The sequence below is a fragment of the Phaethon aethereus genome (assembly GCF_964289735.1).
Source record: "Phaethon aethereus genome assembly, contig: HAP1_SCAFFOLD_511, whole genome shotgun sequence".
In the NCBI taxonomy this organism is placed as follows: domain Eukaryota; kingdom Metazoa; phylum Chordata; class Aves; order Phaethontiformes; family Phaethontidae; genus Phaethon; species Phaethon aethereus.
The window spans coordinates 20,848-42,293 of NW_028114353.1; the positions used below are offsets into that span (position 1 = coordinate 20,848).

The 21,446-nt window shown below is 59.5% G+C and overlaps 1 protein-coding gene across 2 annotated transcripts; it reads left to right on the forward strand.

Annotated features, from left to right (window-relative positions):
• Nucleotides 1-3,415: 3,415 nt before the first annotated feature.
• BCL2L1 (BCL2 like 1) lies at nucleotides 3,416-19,247 on the forward strand (the record flags this gene model as incomplete). 2 transcript variants are annotated; one of them, XM_082015656.1, is made up of 2 exons in its annotated part: nucleotides 3,416-3,970; nucleotides 19,110-19,247. In XM_082015656.1, 2 exons carry the CDS (start codon nucleotides 3,416-3,418, stop codon nucleotides 19,245-19,247), a joined length of 693 nt encoding a protein of 230 aa, XP_081871782.1. The 2 variants fall into 2 exon arrangements, with proteins under 2 accessions (XP_081871782.1, XP_081871783.1); XM_082015657.1 differs by having other exon boundaries at nucleotides 3,416-3,781.
• Between the last annotated feature and the right edge of the window lie 2,199 nt (nucleotides 19,248-21,446).

Genomic DNA, 21,446 nt, shown 5'->3' on the forward strand with positions numbered 1-21,446 from the left:
AAGATGCACGCTTCAGGTTTTGAGCAGTCGGTGTGACTGACCCGTTATCGGCACAGCACGGCGGGCAGTCTGCTCCATGCTGGCGGCAGCACGACGCTCTGGGGTGCGTGTCATCATGAGCGGCGCACGCCTCACATCAGATTTCGTGGTTGTTTGAACACTCACACCTCAGGACGCAACTTTATTTTACTCACGAGGCAGCTGCTACCCCATCATAAGGCTTATTTCATTCCCGAGAACCCACCTTGAGGGAGGGAGCCCCTCGCCACGGCAGCTTTGCCCACCGCCGGCCTCCCTCAGCCCCAAGGCCATCAGGGGTTGGTAATTAGCCCTCGGGGATTTAGGTCCACGCCACGGGTCTCCGGGTGCGATCCTGCCCTCCAGTCATCGTGTCAGGCCACGGGAAAAGCGACCCCAGACACGGGCCAAGCGCCCCGCACCGTTTTCCGCCTCCGTTTCCCAGCCGCGCCCTCCGGCCTCGCGCTGCTGCGGGAGGCCGGGGCCACGTAACTGATATCTGGGGCTCAGAGCAGGCCCACAGCCCAGCCCAGGGCACAGCCATATCCCAAGGCCGGAGAGACCCGACCGGATTGCGGGGGAGGGCTACGGGCCAGGTCGCCGTTACCAGACGGCGTCTAACAGGGAAAGGAGAAGGCAAGGCCGAAGCCGAGAGCCCACCCGAGACGGGGAGGCTGCCCGGTAACCCCCCACCCGCTCCCACTCACCTCAGCACTGCGGCCGCCCTGCGCGGCGACTATGCTCGCCGCCGTTAACGGATTTCAAACCGAGCTCGTCGGTCCGAACCAACCAATCACCGCCTAGGGCACACCCTTGTTGCATGCCGATTGGGCGAGTCGCCAGCTGAGCGAAGGACCCGGATGAATAAGCCCCCACCGCAGCGTCGCGCGCTGCCCGCAAAGCATGACGGGAAACATAGTGCCCGCGCGCACATCACCACACCTGCGGGCCAGACGCAAACCACAACCCCCACAACGCACTACGCGGGGCGCGCCCGGCCAATCAGACGAGGCGGCGCTTCGAGTGTTGTTCGGAGACGGCCTATCACCTGCCGGTAGGTGGGTCCTTCGGGCACCGGCCGGGGCGGCGGGGCCAGTGCCCGCACCCCACCGGGCTCAGGAGCGGTTGGCAGGTAGGGAGGCCGCGCTGCCCGGGCAGGAGCCCACCGGAGCCGGGCCCTGGTAGCACGGCTGTACCTTACGTCGTCGCTGGAGCGTCTAGCTTTGAGTAAGAACGTAGCGGGCCTGTGTCTCTCTCTCCCACCTCGGGTGTCCTCGATCAAGCACAGGCAGGCTGCCTGCACTCCCAAAGCCTGCCTGCCTTCTGCTGCCGGCTGTTGCTCACCAGATCAGCTGTGACTGCCTGACCCGGGGAAGGAGGCTTCCACCATTCACCCCTCCCAGTGAGCACAGCCAGGCTACCTGCCGCGGAGTAAAGTGCCCTTTAGGCAACATTGCCTTCACCAAATCCTGCATAAAACTCCCCGTAGCACCGAGAAAGCCAGGTAGCAGGCTCTGCTAACAAGGGAGGACTCTGCCGACGAGAGGGCCGACCCACGGTGCCTTCGGCTGCCTCGACACTCCACTCGCATCAGCCTGCCCCTCACAGCCCCGCCATGGGCGCAGCACCGTGTGCAGGAGGGCAGCCGCAGGCTCCTGGAGCACCGTGGAAACACCAAAAAAAAAAAATTAAAATCACACGTTAATCCCGAACTGGTATAAGGGGACAGGCGACCGTGGCAGCAGGCTCTACCGTACCCATGTGGCGTGGAAGGGGCGGAGGCCGGAACTCCCAGAGCACCGGGGCCACCGTGGCCTGAGCTGCCCACGGGCCCGGCGGCACCTCCGAGGCCCCGGCGCAGCCGACAGGGGTCGCTAGAGCCCCGCCCTCCGCCCAGCGGCTCCGCGCCTGCGCACTGGCACTAACGGCTCCGCGCAGGCGCCCTCCCTTCCCTCGCCGTCTAACCGACGCTCCCGCCCTGCCCTCGCCGCGCATGCGCGCCGCTCCCCGCCCAGCCTCGCGGCACCGTGCGCATGCGCACCGCCCCCTCCCGCCCCCTCCCACCCTACCGCACCCCCCCGGCGCGGCCCAGGAGCGCGGCGGCCGCTTGGCGGGTGATGCGGAAGGAGTCCGGGGACTGCTGAGCGGGCCGAGGCCCGGCGGGGCTCCCGGCGACCCCCGGCGTTCCTGCCAGCCGGGCCCGCGGGACACGGGCGGGAAGGACCCAGACCCTCCACCGGCCGCTGAGGTGAGGGGCGGAGTGGGGCAGGCCATGAGCGACGCACAGCTCAGCCAATGGGAGAGCTCGCTTCTGGGCCCCGCCCTACCGGGCTCTCACGGCGGGTGATTGGCTGGCGACTGAGAGGCGGGCGCCGCGTCGGCCCTCGTGCGCGGGCCCCGTGCTCGCCGCCCCGCCCCGCGCGGGTACGGTGGCCGGGGGGCAGGCCGCCCCCTGCGGCCTTCCCGCCTGTCGCGGCCCGGCGTGCCACCCGCCCGGCCCCGGCGGCAGCGCGTCGCTAACCGCAGCGAGTGACCGGAATCGCTCCCGTAAGAACGCAGGGCCGGGCGGAGGCAGCCCCGAGAAGGCCGTGCCCTGCGAGCCCGGCCTGGTGGCGAGGACTCGCCAGTTTTCAGCCTTTTATCCAATCGGCCCCCTCCGCCTGCTGGGAGCAGGGGTTTCGGGAGGGCGGAGGCAGCTGGGCTGTGGAAGGCGGCGCGCCCGGCCGAGCTAACCCCCGGGACGGGGCGGGGCTGCGCCGCGGTTACCGTTAAACCGGGCCCTGCACGGGGCTGCCGTAGCCCTTGTGCAACGTTGCCTGCCCGCTTCCGTCGGTCACCGTTGGGCAACGCCGGCGGAGGAGGGCGGGGAGAGCTGGTCCCTTTAACGGACGGGGCGGGGCGGGGGCGGGGCTGCATCCGCCTCCGCGGCACTCCGGGACTGGCGGAGCGCGGCCGGCCCGGCCCGCAGCTCCAGCAGAGCGAGAGTCGCCTCCGCCCCGGCCCGGCCCGCAGTTGGCCTGCCAGGCGCTGCCCGCATCCGGTGAGTCCCGGAGCCGGGGGCGTCTCGGAGCGGGCCAGGGGATCTTCGGGGGCTCGAGGTTGGTTTCTCGGGAGATGGGTGTTGCAGTCGGTTCTCCGTGCAGCTTCAATCCGGTGACCCTGTGTCTCATAAAGCTGCGGGATGATCTCAGTCTAAAGATAAGCTGTCGATGTTAAGGGCACGGGTGCACCTAAAAGCTGTAGTGTTAACCATTTCTTTGCCTCTCTTCTGGTGTTTGTCTGCACAAAGGTCAGATGTTTCCATCAGTCGTGAAGAAGAGTGGAGTCGGGACCTGCTAAGTGCTGATTTGCTTGTGCTCCGGACCATGGACTCATTGAGGGCGTCCCAGGTGTGAAAATGTCCAGCAGTAACCGGGAGTTAGTGATTGACTTTGTTTCCTACAAGCTCTCGCAGAAGGGATACAGCTGGAGTCAGCTGGAGGAGGAGGATGAGAACAGGACTGACTTTGCAGCGGAGGAGGCGGAGATGGATGGTGTCCTCAACGGGAGCCCCTCCTGGCACCCGCCCGCCAGCCACGTAGTGAATGGAGCCACCGTGCACCGGAGCAGCCTCGAAGTCCATGAAATTGTTCAAGCAGCCGATGTGAGGCAGGCGCTGAGGGAGGCAGGGGATGAGTTTGAGCTGAGGTACCGGCGGGCGTTCAGCGACCTCACTTCCCAGCTTCACATCACCCCCGGCACGGCGTATCAGAGCTTTGAGCAGGTAGTGAATGAACTTTTCCGTGATGGAGTGAACTGGGGTCGCATCGTGGCTTTCTTCTCCTTCGGAGGAGCCTTGTGTGTGGAGAGCGTTGACAAGGAGATGCGGGTATTGGTGGGACGCATTGTATCTTGGATGACCACGTACTTGACCGACCACCTAGATCCCTGGATCCAAGAGAATGGCGGATGGGTAAGAACCCCTCTCTGCGGTGGGGATGGCTGCCCATGTTCCCCCTCACTCCAGGCTGGCAGTGGTGCCGGTCAAACCGAAGTGCAGTTCCCTGCAATGTTTTTGCTAGCGCATGTCCTAGACCTTGCAGGGAGATAAAGGGGCGTGTGGCCATTCCCTCTGTGCTCTTAGCACTCTGCCCAAAGAGGGTCAGTCTACTGCAATGACACAAACAGTTTAGGCTCAGATGTGTCCTTCTCCATCCCTGTTTTTCCTCCTTCTCCCTGGATGTTATGTAAAAGACCTGATTTCCAAGAGCCTTTGGAAATGTAATGTCATCCAAGCTTGTTCTTCAAGCGGGAGCCCTTGCTCTCAGGCATGTTCCTGGTGTCATTTAACAGCAGGGAGTGGAGCTTCCTCCTCTCCAAGCGCACAGTGCTCCGCCGGGCCAGCCTGCGGTCTGCCAGGGTAACAGCTACTTCTTCATTCTGGAGACAGGACTTCTGCCGTGCTCACAGTGGAATGAATCCCACAGCAGATGCGGGTGGGTGGGCTGCAGGGCCTGTCTGATCTGGTGTGGTGGGAGCTGGGGCTGAAGTGGGAGCAACCTCTGTGCTGGGGAGCTGCTAAACCTGCAGCTGCTTCTTACTTGGCAAGGAGCAATGCTCCCAGCTGCCCCAGAGCAAACCCCTTACGCGTTCAATGGTGAGGTATTAACATGAATAAGCATTTCTTCAGGAAGCATTCTTGAAATACCGGGTCCAGCTGTGCGGTGCTGCCTGCAACTGCCAGCGGGAGGTATATGACCTACAGATGTCTGAGTTTTCTTTTTGCTTCTGCATCTTAGTGATTCCCTGCTGGTGTAACCTTTACTGGTGCCCACTGGAAAGAGTTCATGCTGCCAGGTGTTAGCATCTAAACCAGCTAAGGCCTTTCAGCCCTCTTCATCTCACAGTCCATCACCAGGCCCCTGCATCTCAAGGAGTGGGCAGGAACCTTTGAGCCCAGCATTGTGCTCTGCACCCTCCTGACAGAAGGGAGGCACAGGAGCCCTGCAGAGCTCCCCGGCTCCTCATGCCTGGCCGGCGATGCCAGGGACCCTGGAGAAGAGGGAGACTGGTGCACCCAGGGAGAGGGAGCAGGTTCACCCAGGGTGCAGGAATTCCAGGAATGTGGCCGCCCTGGGGCACTGCCTGGGTGGGGCTGCTCAGGCAGAGGAGCTTGGTTTCGATTAATAACCCAGGCTCTCCTAGCCATTTCATCAGGCTGTATCTGGCCCATTAGCTCTCTCATCCTGCAGATAACCCTGGCCAAATGCTGAGTTCCTTCCCCCTCCCTCTGGCTTTGGCTTTTAAAGCCACAGATTAGTCTTGGAATTGAGTGATCAAATTGAGGTTTCCAAGCTAGTGTGGCTGTTGCTGTTAGTGACGGATTGGGCTGTATCCTGGAGACCTAGGCGATAATGCAATCTGATTTTTTGTAAATGAGCTCTCTGGGGGATTTAGATTAAATCACTGGTGGAAAATCACTGGTCCCTGCTTGCAGGGAATGAAATACCTCCTCCTTGTCTTCCCCACCCCCAACCAACACAGTTAAGACTCTTCAATTTTTTTGTGTCTGTCTGTAAATTCATTGTTTGGAGCAAATATTTGTTCAACAGATTGCAGAATGGTCAGGACTCCTCTCTGACCCGCCCACCAGCTCTGGCTTTGAAGATTGCCGGTAGCCTTGTTTCCCACCCAGGGGAACAGCCTTGCTCCCTTCTTCTAACCTTGAACGGAGCTTCTAACTTCACTGCTGCTGCCCAGACTGTGCCAGTAGCTGAGGGGAAGCCAGACAGGGTGGTGAAGGCTGTAGTGGGGGGGGATCCCACCCTACCAGGCACCAAAAAAAGAGCTGGGCAGTGTGGCTGCTGCCAGCCTGTTGTAAACCCTGTCCTGGTGGGTGCTTGTTTGATGTCTCATAGCTTTTCCTCTGCGCTCAGGTTTCACCGCGTCCCTTCTCAGGGGGCAGCTGTGCCGCTCCACGTGAAGGGACAGCACAGTGCAGCGGCAGCACAGGGGCCATAAGAGCTCCCGAGTGCGTCATGCGTGGGGATGCTCAGCTTTGCACTCGCGCAATTCCAGCTGCAGGGAGAAAACTGCTGGCCTGCTGCCAGCTCTCCCTGCAAGAAGAGAGTGCCAGCCTGCACTTGCTGTGACACAGCGGTCCCTCTCCTGCTGCTCTGTTTGCACAGGGAGCCTGTTTGGTGCATCTGAGCTGTTAGAGCCTGTCCCATGCAAACAAAGCTCTCCTGAGAGGTGCAGCAGGCAGGCCCCGCTGAGAGGGATGCAAGTTCTGGCAGGCCTGCTTGGCAGGGACAGGGTGGTTGTGTTTTGGAGCGTTGCAGCGCTTCTCTTCCTGGAAAGCCCCTCTGAAAGAGGGAAGGAGCGCGGCTCCATCACAAGTGTCGCACAGCCTGGTTGCGTAGGAAGCTCTGTTTCATTCCCCACCAGTGGAACAAAGGCAAGCGTAGGATGACTGCGGGGTGCAGGTTTGCCTTTGGAGGGGCCTGTTAAGGCTGCTGTGTGCTGGGCTGTGGTAGCTTTCTTAGCAAACCATTTTTTGAGGCAAAGGAGAAATGGTAAATCCTGCTACGTAGCATTAACATGGTGTCACATTTACTGGCCCTGCCTTGATTTTCCCACCTCTCTGCAATGTGGCACTGAGAAAACAAACAAGAACAACCCAAGAGGGGCATTTAATAACTAGCCAGAAGAGAGCTGCTGCTTTGGTGAGCCAGCAAACCAACGAGGAGGCTTTCCTGAGGCAGTTGCTTTGGCCAGGACCAGATTCCACTGGCTGGCCCAGTTCAAACAGTGATCCCAGTGAATGGGAGAGAGCCTGGCAGGCAGAGGTGTACTGACCGTACTTAATCTGTTTGAGAAAGGAAAGTGAGCAGTAGTTCCTGCCTGGCCATCAGCCTCCAGGGGATGACAGCTTTTCTTTCAAGGCTAAATCTATGTTCAGAGTGGGGTTTAAAGGGGGTGTTCTGTTGGGGAGTGGAGGTAGATCTGTGGATATAGAGGCAAGAGGTTTCCTGTTTGCAGGGTGTGTGGTGGAGACCAGCATGAAGGGGCTGTGTCAGGCCAGGACTGAAAGCAAACAGCACCTTTGTCACTGCTCTGTGACACCTGAATCTTGACAAGCTGGGCTAGGCTGAAGCAGGACAGACTGCTTCCCACGTTGGCTCTGTGCGTCCCGGGCTCTCAGCCGGCCCTGGCTGCGCAGGGCTCGGTGTGCCAGGACATACGTGTTGTGTCGCTCTGTGGTGGACTGGAAGCTTGTGGTTCTGTTTGGGGAAAACCCTTAGAAGGTGTCAATATAGCAAACTCATTTTCTATCTTTTTAATTTTTTTCTTGAATGATAGGAAATGACTCAGTCTGTGTCATATGACAGAGTGCAGCTGGGATTTCGTCCTGTGCTCTCACTCTAACCTTCTCAATGGTTTCAGGTTGAGGGCTAGCCTTCAATTCTCAGCTCTTCAGAAATGCTTTTTGGCCTTGTGCCATTGCCCAGGTATCCTGCACAAGCCTTCCCCCAGCCACCGTGTTAGCTAGCTGGTCCCGAGTGCCCCAGGATCCTCGTGCGTTGTCGGTCCGAGCTTTTTGGGCAGTGAGAGATAAGTGCAAGTTTGAATTCCGCTGTTGTTGTGCCTTGAGACTCAGAGAGGAGCGGTGTGCTAGGTGTGCACGGCACACGTGGAAGAGGCACAAGTTGCACGTTGCACCATATGGGGAGCGCAGCTTCCTCTGGGGTGAGTGCTGTTTGCCAAAGCTCTGCCATTTTGAGTGTTAACATGTTGGGTTTCAAGGGTGCCCCAGCACTGCTAATCCCATTTGAGATCACAGCTATCGGTTTCACTTGCTGGCCAACATGCAGCAGAGTGGGCTGTAGGAGGTGGCTGCAGATAGCCAAGGCCATGCTTTGCTGTCTTAAAGATGAATCCCAACCAGTGGTCTGCAAAGCTTAGCTGGGCTACTGCTTTCCACTTTATTTTCTTTAATTCTTTTAAGGTCTGGATCCCTTGCAGCTGAGACGATGCCCCCATTGTCATCACCTGCTTGGGATGAAAAAAATACTCTTCCCTTGCCAGCTGAGTCCCTCGTGTCCCTTCGCAGTACGGGGTGTTCCTCTTTGGCTGTGGGAACTGACGGTCGCTGCCGGCAAGATCTTGGCTCGGGCTGTCCTGCCTGGCGCGGCCGTCCCAGGTAGCTGTATCTTTGATGATGGCTGGAGATCTGGGCTCAGTGTGCAGATCCCTGGCAGCTTCTCACCCTGCCTGCGACCTGGGAGGCTTTTCTGCAGGGCTCTCCAGGAAATGCCATTGGAATGACTTCCACTGCAGCTTCCTGCCCGGCCCACAGCAGCATTCCTGCCGCTAGACTGAGAACGATGAAGATGGGAGTTTTCAGAGCTTCATTCTTCGCCCCGTTTACCCGTTTCTCCTTCTTCGGGGCCCTGCCTGTTTTCCTTGCTGCCTCTCAGTGTGCGGTGCAGTTTGATTATGTTTCTTAGATCTGTGATTACAGCAGGCGCCTGGAAGGCAAAGCTCCTGCCCATCACTGGCCACGGCTCACAGCAGCCCACTTAACCCCGCGGTCTTTCAGCAAAAGGGATAACGTTTCCTTCCCTCCCAGGGGAGCCACTGGGAACTCAAATTTGTAAATCACTCCGCATTACACACAGAGTGTCATTTAAAAAAAGACTTGTGAAATAATTAACAAACTGTTTCTTGCTGCTCTGTGTTCACAGCTGCTCTCAGTAATGTCAGTCTTCCTGATCATCCTGCCTCTCTGAAACTGGAGCTGGGTCCCCCTGAGCGCTCCCTGGGGTCTCTCCCCCGTTCAACAGCGATGGGGCGTCCCACCAAAGCAGAAGGGGTGGGAGGGAGCAACGTGCTTTCTTTTCCCCTGTGGAAACTGCAGCTTTCTGTACGTGTCTGGGGTGCTACACCTGATTTCTGAGGTGCTCCTGTACGGTTTGTGTATGTGGTTTACCCCCGGGAGCAGCGATACGCCTGCGGCCCACACTGGGTACAGGCTGAATGGAGGCACGATGCTTCGAAGCCTTTGCTTAAGCTTCTCTCCTTTGATTTTTGCCAAGCTGCTGACGGCTGTAAGCACAGTCCCATCTTGACGTTACAAGGAGTATTTCTCTAGCAGCTCTTTCCCCACTAGCTGTAAAGCCAGCGTATTCCCAGGAGGAGCCGGGGGAAGGGATGGGTATCAGTTGTAGAAGTGTTGCAGACCTGCTGAACCGAGAGGTGAGGGATTAATGGTGGCTTCTGCCACGGGAGCAGAAAGGGGCTGGGGGCAGCTGCTCTCCCCCCTCTAGTGATCCCAATATCAGTTGGGACATTGACCTGTCTCCTGGCTGATTCAGTGTGAAGGTATGCTCCCAGGGGTGGCTCTGCCTTTGCATGGCAGGAAAGCAGCAACGCTCTCCTCCTCCACCCTCCCGAGAGGGATGTTACCCTTAAATGCTATTGTTCTGAGCAACTAAAGATTAGCGCAGATAACGGAGGCATGAAAGGGAAACGGTGTCCCTCTGTGCCAGGGCACTCCTTGGTTCGCTGCCCTGGCCTTGGACAGGGAAACCGTTCCTCCTCCCCGCTTCCCACCTGGAAGGACTCACAGAGGGGTGCTTGGTGCAAGAGCTCTTTCAAGTCCCGCTCCAAATCATCCTTGGGATGCCAAGGGCTTAATTTAGGGGATGTGCTTTCTAGAGGCGTGCAAGAGCTTTCCCTGTGGTGTGCCCGTGCAGGGGGACGCGAGGGCTTGGCTGGGTGCACCGGGGCAGCTTCGGGGAGTGGGCTGGCCCTCACCGTGTTCAGGTGGGGAGAAGGGTTCCTCTTTGCCACAGAAGCAGAACAGCCCGGCGGAGCGAGGGGGCAGAGGGCTGCCGGGAGGCAGAGCCGTTAGCAGATGGCTCCAGCTGGGCTTACCGGGGAGCAGGTGTGGGTTTCGGGAGGCAGCCTTTTAAGAGAGATGTCAGTTGTGAACCCAGGAGGCTCGAGGGGCTGAGCCATGGCTGCTATGACTTGCATGCTGGGGAGCTGTGACCTAGTTGTGCTGTAGAAATGCTTGTTTTATTTTTTATTTTTAGGTATTTTGCTTATTTTACCCTCATGTTTAATTTAGTTAGCAAAAAAAAGAAAAAGGATCAGAGGGCTGAGCAGGGCTGGGAAGGACTGCCTGCAGGCGGGAACGCCCGCCGCAGCTCCTCCGTGCAGCCAGCATCTCTCCAGCCGCCCGTGTCTTCTCTCGGACACGTGCTCACGTGTACCAGCCCAGTGCTGTCTCTCAGGATCTCTTTAATGGGAAACCCAGTGCACTCAGCGCTGCTGCCTGCCTCCAGGGTAGCGAGGGAGGGAGGAGTGGGATTCAGAACATTAACCAGAGAGGCTCCTGTGGCCACTGGGACTGTTTTAACGTTGTGCAGTAACTGGTCTGCCCTCCCTCTGCTACTGGGAGCAGGGAGCTGGGTGAGAATGGCGTTTCAGCAGGCTTTGGGCTGGTTACCCTCTCGACCGCTGCTTGCCCCTGCATTTACAGAGCGTGCCCAAGGAATGGTAAGAGGCCGTATCTGTGAACAGGGAAGTTTCAGGGGTCTGTGCAGTTCCCTTGGGGAGAGCTGCTTGAATTTATTGCATTATTCTCCTTCCTGCTCAAGCTTGTGTTTCAGCTGTGTCTGCAGACATAGCTTCTGATTTAAGTAGATCCAATTAGTAGCTAGCTTCTGGCATCAGTATCCTGCTCGGCGAGATGGGCCCTGGAGATGAGGAGCCTCCAGTGGGAGCGGGGCTGGACTCAGCCTTTCTGCCCCAGCTCCCAGTCCGGGATGGGTCTGGAGCTCCCCAGATCGCAGCCTCGGACCTGAGCTCAGGGGGAAACCGAGGCAGGTGCCCTCTGCTCTGTGCTCCGCCTGCCGAGAACAAAGAGCAGGCAGGTTCTCCCTGCCTGTACTGCTGCCAGCCAGGTGCTCTTAAGACTGAAACCAAACACTCCAAAACGTGACAACTTGGCAGCAGGCAGGGCTTTGAGCGGGAATAGGAGCCGCTCACACCGGGAGGTGTGCGAGGGGCTGACCCGCAGAGCCGTGCAGGGACCTGTGTGTTAGGGGTAGGACTGTGTGCCCGAGGGGAGGGAGCTGCTGGAGCTGGCTGCTTCCCGAAGGAGCATGAGAGGGTTTTCTTCTCTGCTGGAGGGTGAAGGGCTCTTTGGGAAGCTCAGAGAAGAGGCCTGTGCTGGCACAGAGCTGGTTTGGTTTGAACACAGCTAAGGCCATGCTTGAGTGGAGCGGGACAGCTGTCTGCATCACTTCATTAGTTCTCCAAACGATGCTTGGTCCCATTTGCACACCTCTCTGGGTTTTGCCGTCGTTGAGGCTGGGGACATTACGAGCGTTGTGCAGGCAGCACGGCTGGCGGCAGTACGTGACACTACTCTGTGTAACTCGTGGTGAGCTACCTCAGGGTTTGGGCTGGGATGTGGGAGCTGGGTGTGTATGTGGCCCTGGGTAGTGTCTGGGTGACATATGACTTATGTATGGAGAAAATGAGGTGTTGCTACCTGTAAATCAGCCATCATAGCAGTGTTGCAAGTGCCTCCATCCTCTAATGATATGGCTCACCAGTGTATTAAACTTGCCGGAGAGCTAATATCTTTTATTAGAGCAACTGACCTCATTTAGAAGCTTCCAGTGCACCAGCCAGTGATTATTTCATGCAACAACACGTATGGAGGAGCCCAGGGCAGAGCACAAAGTCTCCTTCTCGTGCTTTACTGCTCTCTCCCGCGTTTGCTGCATCAGCTGCCTACTCTGCTTCCTGCCCTCAAGTCAGCAAGGATTTTGCTAAAAGGGACTTCGTGGCCTGAATCATTTGAGATTTCATGTGGACTAACAGGAAGTGAAAACAGAATGAGCACATCTTCCTCCTCTTCCTGCACCTCCACCCTTTCCCCTTTTTCATTCAAGTGGCATGTAAGAATTACAGCAGCCTCGTGAGGTGCTGGGGCTGAAGCTGGAAGCGGCGAGGCTTGGCCGGTGCTCGTCCAGGATGCTGGAGGACAAGCAGCTCGAGGCAGGAGAGCCGGGCGGTCCTTCCCCAGGACGCGTTTCCCCTGGGGACTGTCCCTGCACCCAGCCTTGCTCCCTTGGGCTCTGGTAATGCTGGCGTTCCCTGCAGGGCAGGTTTGGGATAAGGCTTACGGTGCAGTTGAGGGTCGGGGAGAGCTGTCAACATTGTACAACTCAGCCCCTGGGTAGGAGGGAACGTGGCTCCGCAGCCGGGTACACGTGAGCGTGGCACATCTCCTCGGCGCAGGTTTCCCTACAGTTACGCAAGGGCACGATTGCACAGGAGCTGTGACGTCTGCGAAAGGCAACGACAAGGTGAAAATTGAGCTTCACTCCCCGGCTGCGGGGGACCTGCCGAGGCGTTTGCTCCGTACAGCGAGCTGGCCGTGGCACTCGGGCTCCCCAGCACCACAGGCAGCAGATAGCCGTGAAATTAAAGCAGAAGCCTTCCCCTGCCCCCCGAGCGCACCCCTCGCACAAAGACAGGCAGGCAGGCAGCTCTGCCTGCCAGGGCTCAGACACCATCTGTCCAGTGGGGAGAAGCATCAAGAGAGACCGTCTTTCCTCGGACCATTCCACTTAATGCCCTTTGGAAAACAATCCCATTCCCAGCAGGTGCTAATCTCTTGAGTGGATCCGGCTCAGCCAATGTGTTCTTCGCTGTGCCTTTGTACCAGAGCCTTGTTGCCTGCCAGCCGTCCTGCTGCCGAGCGTGCCCGACACTGGCCGGGGCTTCGGCACCTTTGGGAGTCCTCAGCCCAGTTAGTTCTGGGAGAAACACTGATGAAAGGTGGATGCAAGTAGATCAGTCATTCGCACTGCCTCCTGCTTTAATACACACGATCGTTTCAGCAGGTTTCTGGAACGGAGAGCGCAATTCCCCACTCTCCATCTCATGCTGTGCACAGCAGTCTCCTGGGGCAGGGATGGGGGTTACAGCTGTCACCGTAGCCCCTTTCATGTATTTGGAAAATGCTGAAATCGTGCTGAATGGTGTGGGGTTATTGCAGGTTCCCTGGAGCTGGTGATGAAACCAGTTTGACAGGAGGCTGCCGCAGCAAGGATTAGGGCTGGAACGTGCTAGTGAGGGTTTGTTTCTGGTTAGAAAAGAGCTGGCGCTGGCTCTCGCTGGGCCGAAGGCCGGCAGGTTTGTTGGGGGCAGCCGTCCCCCCCGGTCCCACCGCAGACTGCAGCCCGGCCATCTCGGTGTGTGGCGAGGTCGGCAGGGAGGAGGGCGAGGCCAGGATGTGCTTATTTAATTAACCCTTTTGAGTTCATGGCTGCATCCCTCAGAGCTGCGGGTTTCTCTGTGTGCAGGGCCCTGGATCTTGGGCAGGGGCGGCACCCCAGCACCCACTCCCAGGGCAGGAGAGGCAGCAGGCGGGTGGCATTCCCTGCCATTGTCATGGAGATCAGCAGCTGCTTCCCTGGAGGTCACCATTTGCATAACAGTTAGAGTTAGGTCTCTGGAGCATCTGCACCTGCCAGCGTGCTGTCCCCAGAGCCCCTTCCCCTCCCCGAGCCCCCACCCCACCCTGACGGGGACCAGTGGGGTGAAGCTGGGGATCTGGAGAAGCTCTGAGACCTCTGCCTTGGAGGGCAGGTTTCCTTGGCGTGCTCCCCAGCCGACGGCTCCCCTTGACCTCCAGTCCCGATCCACAGGCAGTGCTCCGTGGCTGGCACGGGCACGCTCGGCGTCCCTGCTGCACTCCTTTCGGGCCTGGGCTTCAGACAGGACTGGGGGTGAGGGGGGCCATGTGTGGATGTGGTGTCTGGGGGAGCAGGGTGGAGGGAGGACCTCCAGGATGTCTCTCCCACTTTCATAGCACGTAGGGACCCACTGAGCTGTGTTTACGGGATCCTAGTGATAGCCTTTGGGAATACTTACGTTTTCTTTTTTCTGAAAGATCTCAGCTGCCTTTTCCTCCCTGTGCTTCACCTCCAGGTTCGCATATGCCAGTCCCATGTGGTGAGCTGGCAGCCCGAAGGGGCACTGGGAGCAGGTTGCTGTCAATGCAGGGCTTTGTTGTGGTCTGCGCTGAGCTGTTGCCTTTCTTTTTCCATGCTTGTCTCCCTGCTCAGCACAAAACTGTTCCCAGCATCTCATTAACAAATGTCTGGTCATCCAGATGACTCCACTTCTGGCCGGCTATTGGTGTTAGACCTCTTAGCAGTAACACAGCTGTAGTTACGGCAAAGGTATAACAGAAACAGCCTTGTTTTCAAGTGAAACATTGCCTCATGACGAGAATGCCTGGATTGGGAGTCAGATGCTGTGGCTCATGCTGCTGGCTTGTATGCAACTCTAGGCAAAGCACTTAACCTTTCCGCACCACTGTTGATCTGTCTGCTGACTTATCCTGCAGGATGTTTTGGAGAACCAACTAATTTTTGATAAAACACATTTAAGATCCTTGGGTGGGAAAGGCTTTTGGATGTGCTGAGCTGGTTGCTGTGGGTGTCTGGCTCAAAGACAGGCTGGCTGGGTATTGGGGGTGTAGCTCCTGCTGGAGTCAGAGTCTCTAAGTTGGACCAAGTGCCACTGGTTCACCATGAATAGTAGGCAGGTAGAGCCTGTCTCTTCTCTGCTGGTTTTCAGAGCTTCATGCCGGTGTCTCAGTGACCTCCATACCCTTTTCCCCGTGCAAAGGAAGCTTTGAGCACCCAAGCTCTGCCCTCCTCAGCAGCCGCCATGCTCCCCTTTGTGTTCTACCCCTGGCTTGCAAGAGTTGAGATGGGGATTCATTGCCCACATCTGCTTCCTTCACCTGCCCTCAAGGTTTGGTGTCACTGAATCCTCTTTCCCCAAGTGCTGGGGCTTATCTTGAAAGAGGAACCCGGTCTGCTCCGCATGCCCTGAATGGGATCTGGCAACTGTTCTCCCTTCCACTCGGCCGGGGGAGCTGCTTGGGCAGTGCTGGTGAATGAAAGCAGCTGAGCCTCTGGGGTGGGTACCAGCAAGAGGCTGAAACTTTGGGTCTTCCCCTTCCCGTTTCCAGGCCAGGATGTGAATGCTGTCTCAGCCAGACCTCGTGCTTGATTAATCTGCTCTCCCACCCGAGACAGAGCACTTTGGGTCAGACCTACTCCTCTTTTCTCTCTACCACAGCGTCATGGGTTGTCACTGGTCAGTGTTTAAATGGCTGCTGCGTGTCCCCCGGCAGTGGGTTGTGTTTTGGGGCACTGCAGAACCTCCCTGCCCCTGCTCTGTGGGGTGGTGGGCACCGGTGGAGCCTGGCTATCCAGGTCCCCTGTCTCCTGCCAGCAGCACGTGCAGCTGGAGGGAAGCCCCCCCAGCAAGTGCTGGCTTAGGCTCCACCAAGAAGACATTGTGTCCTTCCTCAGTGCTGAGGGAGGAGAGGCGAAGCCGGGGGATTGCCTTTTGCGTAGGCATGACCTCTCACTGCTTCCTCATCGCCCGCCCCAGAGCATCCTCCTCTCAGACATGTCTGTCACCCGGGGTGGGGAAGGGGATGTGACGGGCGTTCAGCGGTGGAACAGCCTGTCCTCTCTGGAGTGGAAGAGGCCCACGGGCACGCGGGGAGGGCGGTTGAGACACTGACGTGCTGTTGCTACCATAGTTCTTGCAGCGACTCAGGAATTCCAAATATTTCCTCTCAGATAAAGGTGACTGGGGGAGGCCAGAAATATCTGGACGTGTCTGGGCAAGCCTGAGATCCTAAACACCAGGCCAGAGAGGTCAGAATCGGTACTGGGAGTGCTGGGCTTCAGGTGCGGAGGGGCAGTGTGGGAACTGAGCAAGCTGCCTTTCCCTAAGCTTCAACCCGCCCCCAGGACAGGGAGGGAGGTTGCTCTTGCCTGTTTTCCCACTCCCCCTGGTCTGGGATCACCATTCCCAGGCGACACATCTGGGATCGCAGTTGTGCAGGGGCTGAGCCATCGCAGCTCCTGGGGACGGTTTCCCTTAGGAAGGGCAAGGCGCTCTCCTCCCAGTCCCCTGCAGCCCCCAGCTACGTCTCCAGTAGAGTCTGCCCCATTCCCGGGGGAAGGAGAGGGGCTCTCGTCCCCTCCCCGCCCGTGCAGGACTCTTTCTTGTCGTGCTCTTCTCCGTCTGTAGCACCCGATAGCTCTCGCTTCACCGTGTGCCATTTATCTCTTGTTCAGCAAACACTTCCTTTTCTTAGAAGTAAGGGCTTCAAAACATGCTTCTTGGAACTGCCTTTCCCCAAGCTCGGCAGCACATACCATGGAGAAGGCAGCACGGAGGCTGGGCTGCCAGCCCTCCCCGGCTCCCTGCCCTGGTTGTGGGGGCCCTCTCCTGGTGCCCGCCCCACTGCCGGCCCGCCAGAGCGGCCGGGTGGCTGTGCAGCCCCTTCCACCTCTGCGGCCTTCCCGGGGACGGTGGGATGGATGTCCCCTCCCACGGGTCAGGAGGAGCCCGCAGAGATGTGTGGGGCTCTCAGTGGGGCAGGCCTTTACGGAATCCCCATGCAAAGTGGCTTTTTCTGGGGAATACATCACGAGGGCGCAGCCTCCTTCCTCCCGCTGAGCACTCCCGCAGCATCGGGTGCTGTGGGTGCACGGCTGGGATGTGTGTCCGAGGGAGGGACCTTCCCGGGGCGAGGGCCCTGGTACGGAGGGATGTTGTAGGGCTGGTGGAGGCACTCCACAGCTGGTGTTTTTGAACAAGCCCATGCCTTCTGCCCACTTCCCCTGCACCCTCCATCCCCACCAGCCTGCTCTTGGTTTGCTGCCGCTTGCCATGCTCTGTCACTGCTCTGCTGCTCGTCACCACCTATCAGCAGAGGGATTTCCTGTGCCGTAATTAAAAATATCCCCTCCTTGGGTTTGGGCTCTCCTCCCATTCCTTTCCTGCAGTACATCACTGTCTGTTTTTGTGGCTGTCACCCTGGGCAAGTGGCCGGGCAGAGGGGCTGGCAGCAGGCAGCAGCCCTCACCTTCCTCCCTGGACGGCACACACGTGTTAGCCCCGTCCTGCCCGTTCCTGCGGGGCCAGGATGCGATACAACTCCTCCGCCGAGCCTGTGCCAGCTGGCAGGCCCGGTGGGAAGCGAGCTGCCTTCTGCCGCTCTGTGTAGGTGGTGGGAGTCACGGGGACCGTTGTCATATCTCTGAAGAGGACTCTGAGCGAGGCGGCGGTGGTGACGTGCCCCAGGGTGAGTTAGCAAAGTCCCTTTTGTCCCAGCGCCCTGCCCCCGGGTCTGCTGATACCCCCTCAGGGTCGAGGGGGTGTAAAAGGCAGCCGGGAGAGTCCAAGGTGCTGGAGATGATGTTTGGTGGAAGGCGGAGAAGAGCTTTGGTGGGGCAGAGGTGGGTGCCGAGGTGCACAGCTCACCTGGATGGTTGTTCAAGTACCTGATCCCCATGGCAGGGAGGCCGGTGGCCGAGGAGGGGGACACAGCCCGGCTCCCTGGGAGCGCCTGTGCATGTTTGTTGCACGCCTTGCTGTGAAAAGCTGTGTGTGGCAAGGTGAGGAGATACCCCGTGAGCTGTGATTGTGCTGGGGCTTCTTTGGGGGAGCCAGGGCCCTGGCACCATATTTCCATGAGTGATGAAGAGGCACTTGCCTAAAGAGCCTCTCAATCCCAGCTGCAACCTGGGCACCGAACCCCCACAGGTCCTGTGGCAGTGATTGCAGCTAGTCACAGGCTGTGGGCAGGTGTGGGAGGCAGCTTGCAGGCAGAGCTGCCAGACCCAGACAGGCAGGGATGCTGCCCCTGCCTCCGGGGAGGCCATGGTAAGGCGTGACACAAGCACAGCGTCAGCCGGGCTTATCTCTGCTTTCCCAGAGCAGCTGGGTTACTGGAACTGCACTCACTTATCAGGGAACAGGGGACCTTGCTGGGAAGATCGGCTCGAGATGCGACAGCGCCGATCCCCTGCTGACGCCGAGCTGCCCTCCTCTCCGAGCTGCCGGTGCTCCCGGAGCTCGCAGCTCCAGCTCCCTCTAGCCCCGCTGCTCCTGCTCGGCCCTGATAAATCTGGGAGCTGCTGGGGCGTAAAGTTCCCGGGTTCGTGTGGCCTGCCTGCGCTGCGTGTGGCCCAGGGGTGCGAGTGGCTATCTTGGCAGTGGTCCAAGGTCCCTGGGTGCCCGGGGGAGCAGGAGGGGCGGCAGTGTGCTCTGGGGGTGCTGCAGGGGTGCTCTCTGAGAGTCTGTTTTCGGGAGTAGTTCGGCTTTGGTGGTCTTCTCTCTCTGCCCTCCATCTCTTCCAGTCCAGGTGACAGCGATGTGTCCCCCAGACCCGTCACATGCCTCCCTCAGAGGGAGAGGGGCTGTGGCCCTTTGCTGCGCAGCGGCCCCGTTGAAATCTGTCTGGCGCTCGCTGTTGCTGGAGCTGGAGATGAAGGGCTGGAGGCGGCCGGCTCGGACGAGCCGGGCCGGAGTGACTGCATTCCTGGCCGGGCCTTGTGCTTGGCCTGCTCTCCCAAACCCCAGGGCAAGGCAGGAGTTTTGCTACCCAGAGTGGCTGCCTTCACTGCAGGGACTCAAAAATTCAGGTCATGCTGCAGAGTAACCCGTGACGGCCAGGAGATGGGAGTGCTGGTCTTGCCGGGATGCTGCAGTGGGGAGAGGGAGGCGGGAGGCTCCGCTTCGGACGCAAAAGCGGCAGGGGGGATGCGCAGTGTGGGCTCCTGCCGCAATTGTGGGCACCAACCCTGCTGCTGCTCCCCCAGGCCTCAGCCGTGGAATAAAGCCCAGCATTTTCCTGCCGCAATGATTTCTATCACACTTCAATGCTAATTTTAGAGAGCCTGGAGCACGTGATGCATCTCCTGCCCTGCCCGCATGGTATTCTCCTTGCAAATCCTTTCTGGCATCCAACTTCTCTCATGACTGGTCCTGTGCTTCCCCCATCTCCCTCTCTGTGTGATTCAGAGCAAGGAAGCACAAGGCGTCTGTCATCCGCTCGGTCCCCATCACCGCTTTCCTGCTGGCAGGAGCCCGGCAGCCTTCCTGCCGCTTCCCGTGGAGGAGGAAGGAGCCCCAGAAGGCAGCAAAGATGGTCTCTCTGCTCTGCACCCGCCCCTCTGCTCACCGCTCCTCTCTTCCCACAGGAGCGGTTTGTGGACCTCTATGGGAATGATGCTGCTGCCGAGGTGAGGAAGGGCCAGGAGACCTTCAACAAATGGCTCCTGACCGGGGCGACGGTGGCAGGAGTGCTTCTGCTGGGATCCCTGCTGAGCCGCAAGTGACCCGCCGCCGCGTCCCCCCGTCGCCAGGACGGCTGCGCCTTCACCGCCACATCCACTACACTCCGCTCCCGAGCACCGTCACCGGCGCGGGGGGCAGCCCCGCTGCCTCCCGGGCGAGCGCCCTGCTCCACGGAGCTTTCTCCCTTGTGCCGCCAGCTCCTTTTATCGTAGCCCCTCTTATTTACCGTTCCGTTGTGTTTTAAAGGCGCTGAGACCAATGCAGCACTTCAGCCAACAGCTCCCAGCGCTGGGGAGGTCCAGGCAGCCGGGGGGGAGTACTGGCTAGAAGTTGTCCCAGCCCTGCAGGGTCCTCTAGGTCACTTTGAAGAGAATAAACAGACTTATTTTTGCATGTGTGAGTGCGTGCGTGTGTGTAGATGTGTCACTAATATAAGGTTCCCCAGCCAGAGCAAGGGTCAAGGCTCCGTGCCCCTGTCTCCAGCGTGCTCAGGCCCCGGGAGGGGCAGGCTGCCGAATGGGACAGAGCATCCCTGCAGCGTCCCTATTCCGTCCCCGCTTCCTCCGGACAGAGCTTGTCCCTGTGGCAGTGGGAGGCAGAGGCGGGGGGCGACGAGCTCTGCCCTTGTGTCAGCCATGAGCCCCTTTCTCCCCAGACAGCGGCTGCTGGGAACTGAGGCCGGTGTGTCAGGCCCAGGGCTGTGCCCGCTTTGAAGGGATCCCCCTGCTCTTCCTCTCCTCCCTCTGAATGTAGATTGGTGTGGGGCAGTGCGCGTCCCTCCCCACTTCTGCTCCTCCGGGCTGGCAAAGGAGGGAGGCAGGCGAGGGGGGAGAGCGCTTTCCCCAGCCCCTGCCCTGGCACCAGGGGCTCTGCAGAGAGCTGGGGCAGGAATAGAGCCAGGCGGTGGAAGGGGCGGGGGGGCGATGCCCCTACCCCTCACTGGGGTGGCAGCAGGGGAAGGCAGAGCCCTGGGAGCAGCCCCACCATGGCCAAGCCATGGAGCCAGTGGGGGAGCAAGCCCAGAGGAGGTGGGAGCGAGGTGAGAGCCGTCCCTGCTGCCGGGGAGCCTCTTTCGGGAGCCGCTGGCCTCTCCTCTGCTGCCCCGGTTGCTGCCTGTCCCCGTAGCCCAGGCAGATGATCCCTGTCCCCATGGCGTGGCTGTGACGGGTGCATGCAGTGGCAGAGGTGTCTGGCTTCCCCTTCCCCGCGCTGCTTCTGCTGCCGCTGGGGCATGGGACCTCGGGGCTTTGAGCTAAAATTAGCTTCCAAAATAATGCCTCGTCCTTCAGAGACCACCACTGGCAGACCCAGCTGTCCACGCGGGCTTGTCTGTGTACATAGCGCCCGCGCTCTGCTGTACATATCCGAGTAGTTTTTAATTCATTTGTGAATACTCTTAATGCTATTTTTGTTATCTTGTCTGTCCGTATTTATGTGTGGGGCCGTGCTCCCTGCAGAGGCCAAGGTGGGGTAGAGGTGGGGGGACCAAAGGCTCCCGGTGGGGGTCCCGTCTGGCCGCCGAGCACGGACTCGCTCTCCCTGCGTAGGGTCCGCTCCCGGCGCCTGCGGCGCAGACCCTACGCGGGGAGCGCGAGGATTAGCATTAGCCCGTCAAACGCTTCGGTTTGCAGGTGGAGGTGAGTCCACTAATAAACTCTCGTCATTTGAGCTGCTGATGGTGCCGTGGTCTTTGCGAACGCCGGGGCTTTGGGGGATCGGGGCAGGCGCTGCTGGGACCGCTGGAATAGGATGGGTCCTCTCCCTGCCTGAGGAGGGGATGGGGTGCTCGGGGTGCTGTTGTCCCAAGGGGGTGGTGCTGCCTGCTTGGGCAGGGGGTACGTGGCTGCCTGTCTCCATCACGGGCAGCACCGGCGCAGACCCCTGCCCGTTCCTTCCGCTTCTCAGAGGGCCCAGGCTGCTGCATCCTCTTCGATGGGGCAGGAGAGCCCGGTCCAGGCTCTCAGCTGGGCTGGGGGCTCGGTGCAGGTGGGAGGTGGGGCCCTGGGTGAGGAGGGCAGGGGGCTCACAGTCCCAGTGGGTGCCTCACCGGGTCCCCCAGTCTCCCGTTCCCGAGGCTGTCCCTCACCCCCCAGCTCTGCCACCACTGAGCTGGGGAAAGGGGAAACCTCGCCCAGCCCCACTTCCCTTGGCGGGGGTCGCACTGCGGCACACGTTGAACCCCACGCGGGTGGGCTTGGCTCCACAAACACTGCGGCTTGATCGGCATCCCCAGGCGTGGG